The sequence below is a fragment of the Lynx rufus genome, unplaced genomic scaffold, assembly GCF_022079265.1.
Source record: "Lynx rufus isolate CCGP_SWC_20201006 ecotype Redwood Valley unplaced genomic scaffold, mLynRuf1.p SCAF_9, whole genome shotgun sequence".
In the NCBI taxonomy this organism is placed as follows: Eukaryota; Metazoa; Chordata; class Mammalia; order Carnivora; family Felidae; genus Lynx; species Lynx rufus.
In genome coordinates, this window is record NW_025814897.1 from 12242807 (window position 1) to 12258786 (window position 15980).

Here is a 15980-nt window from a genome sequence, read left to right on the forward strand (position 1 = left end):
AGCTAGGGTGTGGCAGGGCACTCCCAGGCTCTCTGTCCCTCACTGCTCTCTAGCCCCCCTGGGAAGGCAGGGTCCAGGTGCTTGTAGCCTTAGAGGAGTAGGCATCCCAAATGGAACACATTTGAAGGAAAGGATTCCCTCATTTTCATCCCCCTCCTCCCCACCAGCTGTAGCCTCAAAACGACTCTATCCCCGTGTTCCTCTAGAAGGAATATCCCGAAGGACTTTCAGGGCCTCACTGTCCCTTCTCTAGACCCCCATATCCTTTCTTCGGAAGGTAAGATTCTGGGCCTTTGGGAGGGTTAAATAGAATGAGGCAGGGCTAAGGGTGTGCTTGGCAACAGGGCAGCCCCTTGCTATGTGTGGCTGCTGAAATGAGGAACCATGAAGTCCCTCTGAGCCACTGAGCATGTAGTTCCAGAGGCATTAGCCACGCTTCAGGTGCTCAGTAGCTCTCTGTGGCCAATGGCTACCATATTGGATGGTGTATCCACGCTTCAGGTGCTTAGTAGTTCCGTGTGGCCAGGGGCGGCCATACTGGATGGTGCCTCCGTGCTTCAGGTGCTCAGTAGCTCTTTGTGTCCAGTGGCTACCGTATTGGATGGTGCATCTGTCATCGCGGAAAGTTCTAGCGGGAGGTGCTAAACTAGAGGGGCCCAAGTCTCCAGAGAGCCTGGGGGTGGAGCGAGGGCCCAGAGCAGCCCTGGCGAGACCCTCACGGCCCTCTCCCTGTGTCCTGGCTCTCTCCTGCCCTCCCCCCACAGGTGAGAAGCCCTTTGAGTGTAAGCTGTGCCACCAGCGCTCCCGGGACTACTCGGCCATGATTAAGCACCTGCGCACGCACAACGGCGCCTCCCCCTACCAGTGCACCATCTGCACGGAATACTGCCCCAGCCTCTCCTCTATGCAGAAGCACATGAAGGGCCACAAGCCCGAGGAGATCCCGCCCGACTGGAGGATAGAGAAGACTTACCTCTACCTGTGCTACGTGTGAGGCAAGACGGCGGCAGTGGCGGGGGAGCGGGCAGCCGGGAGAGAAGAGTTAGGGCAGGATGAAGTCGAGGAAGGACTGTGGAAAAAAAACAAAGAAAAAGACAAAAAAAAGGAAATAGAAAAAAAGAAAAAAAAAGAGAGAGAAGAAAAAGGAAACCTGATAGCTGTCTGGCCTCGGACTCTCTCTGGGGCTCCCAAGTGACCTGGATGCCCCGCCACCACCCCTCCCCGGCGGCCTCTGTCCCTCCTCCCTGGCTGGAGGTTGGCTTCATTTTCTTGGGTTGGGGTGAGCATGGTTTGTTTAGCTCACTTGGTGGTATATTTTTCTCTTCCCTCCACCCAGACCCTCCTTTTGCATCCAGAAGTGGAGGCTAGGGAGGGGGTGAGGGGTGCTGTGGTCAGAGCCAAACAATCTTTGCCTGTCGCCCTCAGAGGGAGGGGGCCCGCAGGTGGTGGGGCTGGGTTGGGTCACAGTCACTAGTCGATGGTCACATGGCAGCTCTGGGGGCAGAGTGGAGTGGGAGGGGCTCTCCTTCCCTCCCACCACTCAGTTCATTTGTTGCCCCCCACCCCCCAGCTCTGCCGCTTGGGGTGTCCCCTCAAGGTGTTCAGCAGCCTCGTGGCTCTTGCCCGTCCCGCAGCTCCTTGCTCCCTGCCTCCAAGAGGCCCCTCCCAAGTGCAGGGGTGCCCAGCCCCTCATGCATCAGGCAGCGCCTTCCCTCCTGGCTTAGCTCCCTAGCTGGGAAGCTGCATTGGACTCCACAGCCCCCTCACCCCACCCTCCGCTTTCTGAGAACACAAAATAAACGGAGTACCCCACCCTAGTCAAGCCCTGTCATGAGCGAGGTTCCTGCTGAGCTGCTTTCGCTTCCAAAATGGGAAAACATAACTAACCCTATACCGTCCCACCAAGCAAACCAACACCAATCCCTACCACCCCTATTTCAGGCCCTAGGAGAAGGCGTCCGTGAAAGGGCTCATTGTCCGAGGGAAGGATGTGCCCAGATGTGTCCTACACCTGGAGAAGGGGACGCCCTGCCCGGGGATTGGGCTAGCTGGTTGGGGGTGGGGACCCCAGCCCTGGTCCAGAGAGCAGCACAGAGTTCCTGGCTCTCAGGGCAACACCCCCCTCCCGCCCCCCCGCAAGTTCCCAGGGAGGAGGAAGGAGAGGAGGAAGAGGAGTAGAAAGCGCTTTGGCCCTTATGTAAATGTTTTGCTTCTTTTCTGTGTCCCCTGTTCCCCTGTTAGCACATTGTACTTGAATTACCTCAGTTTTTTGTGACCTCATGAGCTTTTTTAACCCCTGTATCTCTTTTTTGGTTGGGGGTTGGAGGAATGGGGAGGACGTTCTTTTCTGTTTCTTGTATAAATTAATAGTTGGTTTAGTAGACTTCAGCTGGCCACGGCCCTTTGCCATCCCAGCTGGACAGAGCTGGACGGAAGGAGTGGAGTACTCAGGATCAGGACGTGAGAGCCGGGGTCAGCAGAAGGTGGGCGAAAGGGAGGGTGTGTCAGGGGCACTCTGGAGTCACCGTTGGCTCTGCCCAGGGCCTCCCAGAGTCCTCTGTACCCAGCAAGGGTTCAGCCTAAAACACTCTGGAGAATATCCTACCTTTCTTAGAATTTGCTGGGACCTTTGGGCCTGGGGGCCTGTATTATTCAGATCCCTGCAACCGTGTGGCCCCGCCTCTGTGTGCGTTATCATTGCCAAAATGGGTCTCTTTTGCAGGGCTGGCGTGGGGATGAGCCGGCCTCTGTTTTGTTGCGTTAGGGTGGGGGTGTTGTTTTTCTAAAAGCTACCTCTTATGTTCCTCCAGTTCTTTTGTTCCCTTGCTGCCTCCCTTTCTGCTGCTCTGTTTCCCTCCTTCCCCCCAACCTCCCCCCCCCCCCCCCCGCTGAATTTTGGAAAGCACGTTTGCAATATTTGGTTCGCTTTGGGATGGGCCCTCCGTTTCATCTCATGCTTTATTTGTAAGAGTTGTGTTTGTTTGTTTGTTTTCTTTTTTTTTCTTTCCTTTCTCTCTCTGAGAAAGTTGTGGCTGCGTTTTTATCTTAGGGTTTTAAAAGTGGTTTTGGGGAAGTGGTTTTGGGGAGAAGGGTTGTGAGGGCTCTAGGGAAGTCGGAGGGATGGGTGCTGCTGTGACCACCCCCCTGTCCCTCGGCCCCGTCCCTCCTGCCCTCCCCTGCAATCCTGCCCACCAAATTTGAAGGCCTTAAAAATTGTGTGGGGGGGGATCGGAACTTGGGGGGACCGTGTCACTAGACTGTCGGTCGGGGATGGTCAGGTAGGGAGGATGCTCTTTTGCAGTTGTAATAATGACTTAGTGCTTTGGAAAGGACAAAAAAAGTTGAACTATGTGACTAGAGCAGTTGTCGTGTTGATAATGTGAAAAGAGGCAAATCATCTGGGGGAGGGGCGGTCTGTAAGAAATGTTTATGCACTATGCTTCCTCCCCCAGCCTGGGAAGAAGGGGGTCTGTAAACCCCCGAAAACAATATTTTAACAGCAAGATCTCTTGCAACTTCGGTGGGGAAGGAAAAAAAAAAAAAAGAAACTATTCCATAGACGTAGCTGACACCTCTCACTCGCCCCCACCCTTCCCACGCAGCCTGGGTCTCCTGCCCTGTTCATAAAAGCTGAGAGGGTTGAGCTAATATTTACAAATTGTAATATTTTTGTAATGTTTGTTAGTTCCTTCGTCAGTTCTGCAGGACCTTGCCCTTTTTTCCTTTTGTAATGTGAATAGGAAAGAAAAAAGACAAAAAAAAAAAAAAATCCACCACCGCCACCACCAAAATACCCCTCTGTGTGTGCGTGTGTGCGCGTGTGTGCTTTTTGTGTGTGGTTGTGTGTTCAGTCACGCAGTATTGTTGTAATCTGGTGTTGCAGCATCGGATGGTACTAAGTGAGCACCTGTCTGCCCCCCACCGTCCCTGAGGGACCCTAGCAGGGAAATGAGGACAGAGGGTCAGGATGGGTGGTTTCTGAAGGATACTGAATGGGAGACACCCGTGTTGGCTCTGCTCTCCCCTCCTCCCCGACGAAGCCTCGACACCCGGATAGAGTCCAACATGCCTCTTTGCTAGGTTCCTACTCACAAAGATGAAGTAATTCTGACCTTGCCAAGGCCTTCTTTGCCAGGCCTAAGGGCCAAGGCGAAGGTCAAAAATTATCTGGAGTCTTCAGATGTGTCTGAATAAAGGGGGCTGGGGAGACTAGGAGGGCAGAGGGTGCTGTCTCCCCAGGTGAGAGCTGAGTGTTACTTCCCTCTCCATTCTGCCATCTGGCCCCTTGGCCACCTGCTGCCTTTAGCTGTGTTACCGCTGACGACCCTCCCCGCTACTGCCTTACCCAGCATTAGCGAAACTTCTCCAGCCGGGAAAGTCCGAGCTGCTTAATGGTCCCTTTCTAGTGTTCAGCTCCTACAGGCGTGTCCCTTAATGCTTTTGGTGACATTTACCCATCATGTGCTCTTTCCCTATTCACTCCTTCACTCATTCAAAGCATTAAAATCCTATGTGTATATAGGATAGACAAATATATAGATATATATATATATAGCAAGAGAGAGATATAAAATAGTAAATATCATTGCTGCTTTGGGCTGCTTTGGAGGAGGCCACGGATATGGGGAAGGTAGATCTGGGGTGCAGGGGTGGGTAGGGAGGCCAGGGGCCCCAGTGATTCAGTACAATCCAGGGATGCAATGCGGGCTTGTTTAGTCTTTGTGCCTGAACGTTTCTCCGTGTGTAGAAAAAAAACACAATATTTGCTGCAATTTTTCACAAGTGTATGGTACCCTCCTAGATGCTGTTGGTACGGCCGGCTGCAGGGGTGAGCAGTGGTGGGGCAGCCTTTGGACTGTCCAGTGAGGGTGGCGGGCAGGACGAGATTTGTGGAGAGTCCAGTAAGAGTGAAAGCTGGGGCACCACGTGTTCGAAAAGCAGAGAAAGATCAGACTCTGTTCATTTTTTCCCGGGCCTCTGTCCTATCTTTTTCCTCTTCCATCTGGTTTCCTCCTTCCTGGAGCTTCACGGCAGCACTTCCTTGGACGTTTCAGTAGGAGGGAAGAAAGCCAGACTGACCCTGCTCCGTGGCGCTCATGGGTGGAGAAGGCAGAGCCAGCCGGGAGAGGGTGCAAGAGAGACCAGGGAGGTTGGGTCAGGGGAAGAGGGTGGGGAGAGAGGGGTGCGGGCCTCGCAGGCCTGTCGGCTGCCGGCCCTGCCTTCCTGGGTCCTTGATGGCCCACTTTGCAGACAGGGTACCAGCCTCCTGGTGTGTGTCATAGAATTTGTTCACGTAGTGTTATGCATGATCTTTGTGAGGTTACAAAGCCGTGGTGGTGCACCATGACATCCAACCCATATATATAAAGATAAATATATATATATATGTATGTAAATTATAGCACTGGGGGCCCCCGCTGCCCTGCTGGACCAAGCAAAACTAAGCCTTTTGGTTTGGGTATTATGTTTCGTTTTGTTACTTGTTTGTTTTTGTGGCTTGTCTTCTGTGGTGACAGCACAAGTGCCAGTCCTATCGCTCTGTATTACAGAATTCGTGTTTTTAATTAATTGACGTTCTAGTTCATGTCTACCTCAGCACCTCCTCTTAGCCTAATTTTAGGAGGCTGCCCAATTTTGTTTCTTCAATTTTACCGGTTACTTTCTTTCTTTTTTTTTTTTTTTTTACAAATCTCTCTCTCCCCGCCCTCCTTCCCCCTCCCCCTTCCCCCCTCCCCCCTTGCCCCGGCCCAGCCCCAGCCCCAGCCCTGCTTGCCAGTCCCTCTGTGGTCTAGTCCCCATGTCACCCAATGTCAGTGCGGTCCTGGTCGCAGCTTTCCGCATCTGCCTTCGTTCCGTGTAGATTGATGCGTTTCTTTGTAATTTCAGTGTTTCTGACAAGATTTAAAAAGGAAAAAAAGAAAAAAAAGAAAAAAATGAATTTACTGCTGCAGGTTTTTTTTCTCTCTCCATGTGTCACTAAGTGAAGTTTGTGCCTTCTATAGCAAAGAGAATATTTTTTACATCCTACTAACAGTAGATTTTTTTGTAGTGAACATTTTTTGTATTTTTATTTATAAGTCTCATAAGAAAAATAGCAATGTTCAGTTGTATACCTTGAATCTGCAGTTAGAAGAGAATAAAGTTAATTCAGTTGTCTCTGGCTTGAAGTGTCCCCTTTTTTTAAAAAAAAAAAAAAAAAGAAAAAGGCTGCTTTGTTTTTTCTGACGTTTCTGGGGTGGGTAACACTGGAGGAACTGAGATTTCTGGCTGGGGATGGGGGAAGAGAAAGTTCTGGTGTAGTTCTGCGGCCTTTTATGCCATATTTTCCAAGGCACATGCCCACTTTGCAATGTATTTTTCTAACACTTTTTCTTTTAAAGATAGCATTAAATACACTATCGTTTGATCCTGGGAACAATGTCTGGAGTCAACACCATAACGTTCACGCAGTAGCTCAGATCAGTTACTGCTGTGAGCTCTGGGAATTCAGTGGGGACAGGACGGAACCCCTGTCCTCGGGGAGCAGACATCCCAGTGAGCCACAGAGCCGGAACCCTCTTGCTTGTGTTAACCGGCTCGGGATCACGCAGCTGCTAAGGAGCCAAGCTGGAACCCGCGTCCGGATCTCCTGATGCCGAATCAAGGTTTGCTTTTTCCCAGGGCTCCACAGGCAGGGCCCCCTCCTGTCTGGTCTTCGTTAGAGACGTTGTCAACTTCTCCCTGTCATTTCTCAAGAAGCTTCCACGCAGTTTAAGTTTCCTGGGTGTGTGGCAGCCCTGCGGCATGGAGAAAGGAGATGGGAACAGGGGAGCAGGTGGGAGCTGGGGTGCGGACCCAACATCCCCACTGACAGAATAAGGCATTCGCACAAAACTCCCATGGGGACAACTGCCTCTTGGGTCCTCTCCCTATCCTCGGGCCCAGGTTTCTCCTCCGGGTTTTTCTTCCTTCCTCTGCCTGGGGACGGCAGCATTGCCCCAGTTGTCTAGAGTGGTTAGACCAGCCTCACCAAATCCTAGGTGCCCTGGTTCAGCACCTCTGCTGGAGGCGGTCCTACCTGTCTGGCTCCATCCAAAATAATGTGTTCCTACTGGGGGGACACAGAGTCCCCACATGGGGTATGAAACTAGGGCCAAGCATCGGGGGCCACCTGACCCCCTCCACACACCGCACCCTGCCCGGAAGGCTTGGCTCTTTGCCCCACCTGCCTGCTCTGGGCCTGGACTGGGAGGGGCGCCTTTCAACTCTGCGAGGGCCAAGGGCTGCGTTACCCGGTTGCCAGCAGAGAACCACCTGGAAGCACACTTACCTGGGACGACCCGATGACCCCGGAGGAGGAAGGGACCCTGCAGGGCAAGCTGCGCCCCCTTTACCACTTGGCTCTCTGCTTCTCTCCTTGTTTCTCTGCTCTGCCCTTCGGTCATTCTCTCCCATCGTCTCTCTATATTCCTCTAACCTTGTCTTCTCGCATTATTTATTTTTATTTTTTTTTTTTTGAGGTTTCTCCTGGCTTTTTGTCTCTCTGTCCCAAATTCTTTTTCCTCTCCCCACATTGCTCATCTTGGAAAACAGCCCTTGGCCAAAAATATATTTGGTTTGATTTTGAGCGTCTGTGGGCCGCCCCCCCCCCCGACCCCGTTCCTCCGCGTGCGTCCCTTTCTTCTCTGGGTCCCCTCTCTGAGGTCCCCCAGGCCTCCCGCCCCTCCCCCACGTCCCTCCCCCTCGGGCCTCAGCTTTCTCTTGACAGATGGGAGGGCAGCGAGCACTCCCTCTTTAAAACAACATTTAATGCCGTTTTCTGTTCTTGGACATCAAAGCTGGGGCTTAGGCGCTGCGCTGGGGTCGCTGTGGTGTGGGCTCTGGGGGAGAGGAGGTAAGTGAATAGGGCTGGGCTGAATGGGCTTTGTGTGGCCGCTGGGGTCTGCCTGCTTTACATGCTCTTTGACCCAGATATGATCTCATGGAGAGAAAGGGGCCCTGGCCTGGCCAGCCTGAGAACGCTCTGGGGCCTGACTCAGTCCCCACCCTCCCGCCCCTGCCAGCCTGGCCCCGCTGCCCTCTGCCCTGGCCTGCAGCAGCGGGCCGCCTCCTCCAGGACGGCGCTGGCCACGGGGGCGCTCTGCTGGGGTCAGGAGAGGGGCCAGGCAGCCGAGGGAGGGGCTGCGTCCCTCCCGAATGTGTTTCCAAGTCCACGAGGTGGGAGCCCCCGACGCACAGGCAGCGTCCCTGCCCGGCTGAGGCCGCTCCTGTTCGGGTGGGCACTTGGGTCACATCATCGCCGCCTTTAACAGCTGTCTTTGCAGCTCTGAGGGGCTGTTCTCCCCCCCCCCAAAGGTGGGAGAGCGGAGGCCCAGAGCCGGGGAAGCTTGCTGAAGACTCAGGCCCGTTGTGGCGGGTGAGAAGAGGCAGATGGCAGGCCAAGTGCGAAGCCGTCTGTGTCCAGCTCTCCCCACCCGGCTGCCTGGGGAGCCCCTGGCTCCGCCCACCAGGAAGGGGAGAGGGCAGAGGAGGACAGACCCCAGGTGCTCTGCCTCCCTCTGCTCCTTCCTCCGTGCTGATGTGTGGCAGCCCGGAGGGATTTTCCAAAAATGCAGAGAGCATCCTGTCACTACTGTGATTAAAGTCCCTGGTGGAGACTCTTAGGGTGGAATTCAGACTCCTTAACAAGGCTTAACAGACCCTCAGTGAGCCCCTGTGCTCACCACCCCAGCCCTGTCTCGGGATGACCCCCACATTCTGCGGCTGCCCTCTACTCTCTGCTCCAGACGCCTGGACCACAGGTGGTTCCTGGAAGACACTAAGCTGCGTTCCTCTCTGGGCCTTTGCACATGCTGTTTCCTCTTCGGGAACTGTACTGCCACACGTCCCCCTCCCTTCAGTCTGGCTGTCTCATTGTCTCATTGTCAACGTCTCCGCTCAAACCCTACCAATTCAGGAAGCCTTCCCTGGTCCCACTCTATGGGACCATTTGTCATAGCACACTTGAATCACCTGCTTGCTTTTTTTTTTTTTTTTTTTTTTTTTTTAGTGTTATTTTGAGAGCGAGTGAGCAGGGGAGGGACAGAAAGAGGGCCAGAGAGAGAATCCCAAGCAGGCTCCGTGTTGTCAGCACAGAGTGCTGGGCTCGAACTCACGTACTGTGACATCGTGACCTAAGCTGAAACCGAGAGTTGGAGGTTTAATTGAGCCACCCAGGTACCCCTATAATCACCCACTTGATATACTGTCACCGTGAACCCAATGTTAAGTTCCTTGCAGGTCGAAATTGTGTGTTGTGTGTGTATGTCTTCATATTCCTGGAGCCCGACACTGGCTGGCACGCGGTAGGCATCCGTTTGGAAAAACCAATGAAAGAAGGAAGGGAGGAGAGAGGCTATTAGCATCTGGGGCTGAGGTTGCAGCTGCCAGGGTCCGGTGAAACCGGACAAGTACGTGCACAGCGTGTGCCCACGCGGGCACCTCCACGTACGTGCCCGCCTGCCATGGGCCGCATAGACGCTTCAGCAGAGACGCTCCTGCTTCCTCTCACAGCCGCCCATGCCTGTTCGTGGAGACGCCTGAACTGTTTGCCGTGTGCCGTGTGCATGTCCCCGGCACAGGACAGCGGCACCTCACAGGCAGAGAGCTGCCTGGGCATCGCTGGGTGTGTGTGCACGGAGACACCTGTTCCCTGGCCAAGATGGGGGGGCATCCCCCGGCTCTTTCTTGCCATGGTGCTAGGTCCAGCCCCGCTATCTGCACTCCCAGCCCCTGCCCGCTGCGGGCTGGAGGGAGGGCGGGCTCCTCTCTGGGCTGTGTTCTCTGCTCTCCGGGGGTGCCTCCGTGAAAGTGAACTCACTCATTTAAACCTGACTCTGCCGCCCTGCCGCCCCCTGCAGTGCTAATTACCCTGTAGTTCTAAACTGATGGCTCTACACTAAGCTTAAGCCCTCCTTTATTTATTTACTGACTACATTAATAGCAAAGCCGCTGCTTTTGGCCGCTCCCGACTGTATGCCGGCTGGCTGCACCCTGTTGCCCTGCGTCCCCTCGGGGAGGCGGGGTGCAGAGACACAGCCTGGCACGGAGCCCCCAAATCTGCCACCCTCACGGCGTCCCCAGGGGCCAGACGACAGCGAGAACAGCTGTCTTTGTCCAGACGCACTCCCAGGCCCAAGGGAGGGGGCTCCTTCTCTGGTTCTGACTCCTGTATAGGGACCAGGACACATGACAGCCCAGCTCTCCCTGCAGAGGGATCTTCCATTTATGGGCCTCTCAGGAGCTTCCCTCGGGCTTTTGCAACTCCCACGAGGCGCTGAGCCCTGGCTGCATTGAGCAAATGGGTAAACTGAGGCTGTGACTACCGCTGTGGGTGGTGAAGGTGGGGCTTGAAGCCAAGATTTGTCATTCCAGCAGACTTGCTCTTACCCCTCCAGCATGCTGCCTGTCCAGATGCCCCCCCCCCCAACTCCTAGCCCCCTCCTCGGGTCTGACATTTCCCTTTTACGTGATGTTCTCCTGGCTTCCCCTGCTTGCCACGCGGAAGGCCCATTGAATCAAAACTGCTGTCTCCCAGCCTTTTCTGCCTCATTCACCTGCTTGCCCAGAATTTGTTGGAAACATGGGCACTAGAGCCTTTCTTTCATTCTTAGCAGCCTCTCCCAGGGGCAGACCTAAGCCACACCCCCCCCAGCTCCCTCCAGGACTCACACGAGGCAATTCTGGGGGGGGGGGCACAGACCAGCGGTGGGCTTCCACGGGGTAACGTCTGCCTGTTCTCTTGTTCTGGGGACAGCCGTGCCCGGGGCCGAGCTGGCTAGCACAGCCCGTGGCTCTGCGTGCCCTCCAGTCCCATGAGGCAGATCCGAGCCCTGGCCTTGGGGCATGGCAGTGTTCTGAAGACCAGATGGGCCCCATCAGGGTGCAGCATATGGACCCGTGGAATTGAGCACCCAGGTTTGACTTTGTCTTGAAATAGCAAGGTGGCTGCTGTGCTGGACCCCCCCACTAAGGAAGAGGGCAGTGGGGGTCTGGCAGAAAGAACATGGGGTTCGGCGTCAAGAGGCCCTGGGTCTGAGGCCAGCTCTGCCATTCACTGTTTGACCTTGACTGCAATTCATCACGGCTCTAAGGTCCATTTTGTCACCTGTAAAGTGGGGTACAGTAATGTGTGCCCTGCTACCCTCAGGACAGTCGTCAGCTGGAAGAAGCCACGTGAATGAGCTTTCTAAAAACAATGGTGCTATAAAAATGGAAGTTATAACTGGAGGTGGGGGCCGACTCAGGGCTGGCATGGGAGGGAGCTGTTGGCCTAGATAGTCTTTTCCAGGGCAGGAGCCCCCATAGCCAGGACTCAGGAGCCAGGGCGCCTGGAGCGGAGGCAGCCTCTCCTGGCATTGCTGGGACTCTGTCGCCCCCTAGTGGGTACTGGCTGCAGGCACTTGTGATGCTTCAGAGGGTTTGGAAAGGGGCTGGGAAGGGGTGTCCTAAGGGGCTTTGGGTCTTCGGGCCCCCTGCTATACCAAGTTGGGCTGGATAAAGGGAGAATGTGGCCCAGACTCACATCAGAGAAAGAATGTTTTAACTACTTGGGAGGAAGTTCAAGTGGACTTTCCAGAAGTTCTCCTGAGTCCATTTTTCAATCCTGACCCTTTTTCTCCTACCTTTCCCCCCACTGACCAATTGGTCACGCCCATTCCTACTCCTCCCATCCCCTAGAGGCTGGATTGGAAGCTGCCCTCAGCTCGTCCAAACCCCCGGCATCCATGGAATCTCATCTTACACTGAGGGAAGGTCAGTCTCCGTCGGAAACCAGCTCCTCCAAGGCTTTGCTACTGGGAGAAGCAGGCGGGCCAGGGAAGGATTGCACCAGAGCTGAGTGCCCAGATCTGGGTCACCGAGGGCCTGAGAGGTGACAGCAGGAAGCCGTCTCTTGGCACCTCTGGCGATCAAACGGATGCAACTAAATGTTTTGTAAGACCTTTCCCAGCAGTAGATTTCTGACTCTATGACTTTACAACTGTAAACCCTCAGAGCAAAGGACACATCTGGCTGCACATCACAGCTTAGCACTTCTTCGAAAAGCAGCATTTTCACTAGGCGTTTCTCCCTCCACCTAGCTGTGGTTTTGGCTTAAGTGAGCTTCTAGTGACACTAGGTGGTGACCACAGGGAAATGCATGCATGAAGGTTAGTCTGATCAAGGTAAGGATTTTCCCTAATAAGTCCCTATTTGGGAAGGGAGGGAGTCACAGAACGGCGGGAGTGGGTAGAGAGTGTGTGTGTTTGGGGGGGGGGGAGGGGGTTGGACTTCACTGGTTGGCCTGATTAATATTCACCTTATTCTCAGAAATCTCTTGCCAATTAGCATTCCTCCTTAACACTCTATCCCAAGCAGCAGTACTTGACCTTTCCCTTAATTCCCCACAGCACAACCAGCACAGCCGAGACCAGGCTGGAATATTTAAATTAGATTTCTTGGAAGTCTCAAAGACGACAAAAGAAAATAAGCACCAAGAGTAACATAACATTAGCCCAGGTTTCTGCCTGCCTGCCTTCAGGACACTGGGACCATCTTTAATCCCTGCCACGGAGAAGCCCAGCAAAGACAGACCCAGAGAGGGGAAGAATCCTATCGAAGGTCAACTCCTCCCCTTGGGCTCTGGGTCTCATCCTGTCAGTCTGTCCAAGTCTGCACCCTCTTTCCCCTTCTCTCTGCTGCACCCATTTCTCCCTCTCAACCAGATTATTCCCGTCAGTTTACAAGCATCTCCCAGTTTAACAAGCCCTTCCCCTTTGGTCGCCATCCAAACCCCGTCCTTCAAACAGCAACATTCTAGACAGAGCTGTATACAGACACCCTCTTCTTCATTTTTCTTACAGTTTTTGATCTGAGTTTTTCTCTGTTACTCCATGGACATTGTCTTCTTAAGCTCATCAGTGGCTCTGTCTTATGAAATACAATGACTCCTTGTCTGTCTTTATCCTACTTGCTCTCTCAGCTTTCTACGTAACTGGCTTCTTTTGGAAACACTCTCCTGGGTTTTCCTCTGCCCCACCAGCTGCTGTTTCTCAGTCTCATTGGCTAGCTCCTTCCTCTTGCCCTGCTGGAACTCAGGATATCCTATTCGGCTATCTCTGAAGGCTTCCTCGAGCCCCTTACCTGGTCTATCTACTTCCATCGCTTTTGGAATGTGCTAATGACTCCCCAATGTTTATCTCCAGTCTTGAGTTTTCCACTGAGTTCTCTACATCTTGTGGCTCTGTTTTCCCTGGAGGCCTTGTCATCTTACTCATCTATCCAGTAGGAGAGAAGAGAGAGTTTGAAGAGGGCTTGCTGGCTTTTTAAAAGCCTTTTCCCAGAAACGTGTACGTATATGGATCTTTCCTGCTCTCACCCCACTGGATTGCACGCAATCATGTGGCCACACCCAGCTCAAGGGAGACTGGAAAACATGGCCCAGTTCTGTCCAGAGGACAGACAGATTGATTTTCAGGGAAGAGGAAGCACTTTCTGCCATAATCTAGCCGTCACCAAATAGCTGTTTACCCTCCTCTTCCCACTCAGAGAACATACTCATCCCCAAAGAGAAACAGTGGAAAATCCCATCCTGTCATTTGCATCTGTTTCAAAATTCCGGATCTCTGCCGTTCTTACCATCAGCTCTGTGAACTCAGAGCTGTATAGTCTTATGTCTATCTGTATAGGTTTATGGCTAAAATCAATGACAACAGTCCATCCTGTGTGATGTCAAACAACTCAGTGAACTGTGCTTTCTGTGGCCATAGGTTTTCTCTCCTTCCCCTGGTATAAAGACTGTATTTCCCTTGCCGTTTGGGGTGGCCAGGTGACGAGGTCCAGAAATCCTGTGTGAACAGGAGTCGTCTGTGCCGTTGTTATACAGAGGCTTTTGTTTTTTTAAGTTTGTTTATTTTGAGAGAGACCATGTGGGGGGAGGGGCCAGAGAGGGAGAGAGAGAAAGAGGATCCCAAGCAGGCTCTCCACGGTCAGTACAGTGCAGAGTCTGATGCGGGGCTCAAACCCATGAAACGTTGAGATCATGACCTGGGCTGAAATCGAGAGTCGGACGCTAAGCTGACTGAGCCACCCAGGTGCCCCTGGACAGAGTCTCTTAAGGGGCAGGACACCTTGCATTAGATTCCTGAGGCTGGCATGAGACATTACTGCAACTTGGGGCTTAAGCCAACAGAAGTTTATCCTCCCACAGTTGTGGAAACCAGAAGCCTGAAACCAAGATGGCGGTAGGGACTCATTCTCTCTGAAGACTCTAGGGGAGAATTTTTTCTGGCCTCTTGCAGCTCCCGGTGGTTCCTGTGTTCTCTGGCTTGTTCGGCACCTCTGCCTCTGTCTTCACACGGCCTTCCTTCCTGGAGGTGTCTCTGAGTGGTTTACTGTCTCAGTGGATTTAGGGCCCACCCTCAGCTTCGTCCTCACTTAAGTCACACATGCAAAGACCTCCTTTCCATGTAAGGTCATGTTCTTTTTTGTTGTTTTTTGAAGTGTATTGATTTATTGTGAGAGAGAGAGTATGTTAGCAGGGGAGGGGCAGAGAGAGCGGGAGAGAGAGAATCCCAAGCAGGCTCTGCACTATCAGCACAGAGCCGGGTGCGTGACTCTGTCCCATGAACCGTGAGATCGTGACCTGAGCTGAAATTGAGCTGGACGCTTGACCAACTGAGCCACCCAGGCGCCCCTAAGTAAGGTCACATTTTGAGGTTAGAGTGGACATGAATTTTTGGGAGACAGTGTCCAATCCCCTTGCCCCCCTTTACAGCAAAAAGCCCTTTGGCAATGGGAAGAATGGAGCCCACACAAGTCCCTGGTCCAGAGCTGTTGGAGCCCTGGTACCCCGGCACCTGTAAAGATCTGTTTCCCTGGTAATGGAAAAAGTTCTTTACTTAGACCTTGGATCTCCTGTCTTGGAAAAGTGCCCTTGTCACTGGCTGAAGTTCCTGGCTCCAGCCTGTGGGAGAGCATTTCTTGACAATTATCTGCCCTGGCCACATCCAAAGTGGGTCCTTGAACTTGGGGCCCCCTTGGGACTACAGTTTCACCACCAGCCTGATTCCCACTTGTATAAATTTGGGGGACTGAATATGGTTTTAAGCTCCCACAGTTCACGGCTTTATTAGGCTGAGGTCATGGATATTTGGCAACTCAGTTTCTTTAAGAACAGGCTTCAGACCTTCACTTCCAGTCCATTCCTCAAGCTGGTAACCACACCTAAAGTTCTTCCTTAGACATAGCTGTCAAACATGCTTTTATTATTGCTATTCTTATTATTAATTATTTTCTCCCTCAAATCTGAGCCTCCTTGTCAGCTTCCTGTTGGCTACCTTGGGGCCATCTTTTTCTTTAAGTGTTTATTTATTTATTTGAGAGAGAAAGGGAGGGAGAGAGCACATGAGCAGGGGAGGGGCAGAGAGAGAGGGAGAGAGAGAAAATCCCAAGCAGGCTCTGTGCTGCCAGCAGAGAGCCCGATGTGGGGCTTGAACCCATAAACTTGTGAGATCATGACCTGAGCCGAGATCACGAGTCAGAAGGTTAACGGACTGAGCCACCCAGGCGCCCATGAAAAGGCAATACTCTTTTATTTAAAAAGAAGAAAATTGTTTTTAATGTTTATTTATTTTTGAGAGAGAGAGACAGAGTGAAAGTGGGGGAGGAGCAGAGAGAGAGGGATACACAGAATCCAAAGCAGGTTCCAGGCTGTGATCTGTCAGCAGAGCCCGACGCGGGGCTCGAACTCACGAACAGTGAGATCACGACCTGAGCTGAAGTCAGATGCTTAACTGACTGAGCCACATTGGCGCCCCAAGGCAACACTCTTAATTTCGTGTTTGCCACAGAACCAAATCCCTTTATAAGAGAATTTTAAATAATGAGCCTTTATTGCCTAAAGCCTCGTCCAGCCTTATTTCCTGTAATTTAGTGTGCAGAAGCAGTGAGCTTGCTTCTATCCAAGAAAACACGGATTTCTG

General features: G+C 52.9%; 1 protein-coding gene across 2 annotated transcripts in view; it reads left to right on the forward strand.

Annotated features, from left to right (window-relative positions):
• The window catches only part of ZBTB16 (zinc finger and BTB domain containing 16), a 192005-nt gene extending 186304 nt beyond the window's left edge, over nucleotides 1-5701 (forward strand). For both annotated transcript variants that reach the window (XM_047070986.1, XM_047070987.1), the window contains exon 7: nucleotides 765-5701. In XM_047070986.1, the coding sequence (XP_046926942.1) occupies nucleotides 765-994 (230 nt within the window). In that variant the 3' untranslated portion in view covers nucleotides 995-5701. The remainder of the gene's footprint in view (nucleotides 1-764) is intronic.
• Nucleotides 5702-15980: the final 10279 nt, after the last annotated feature.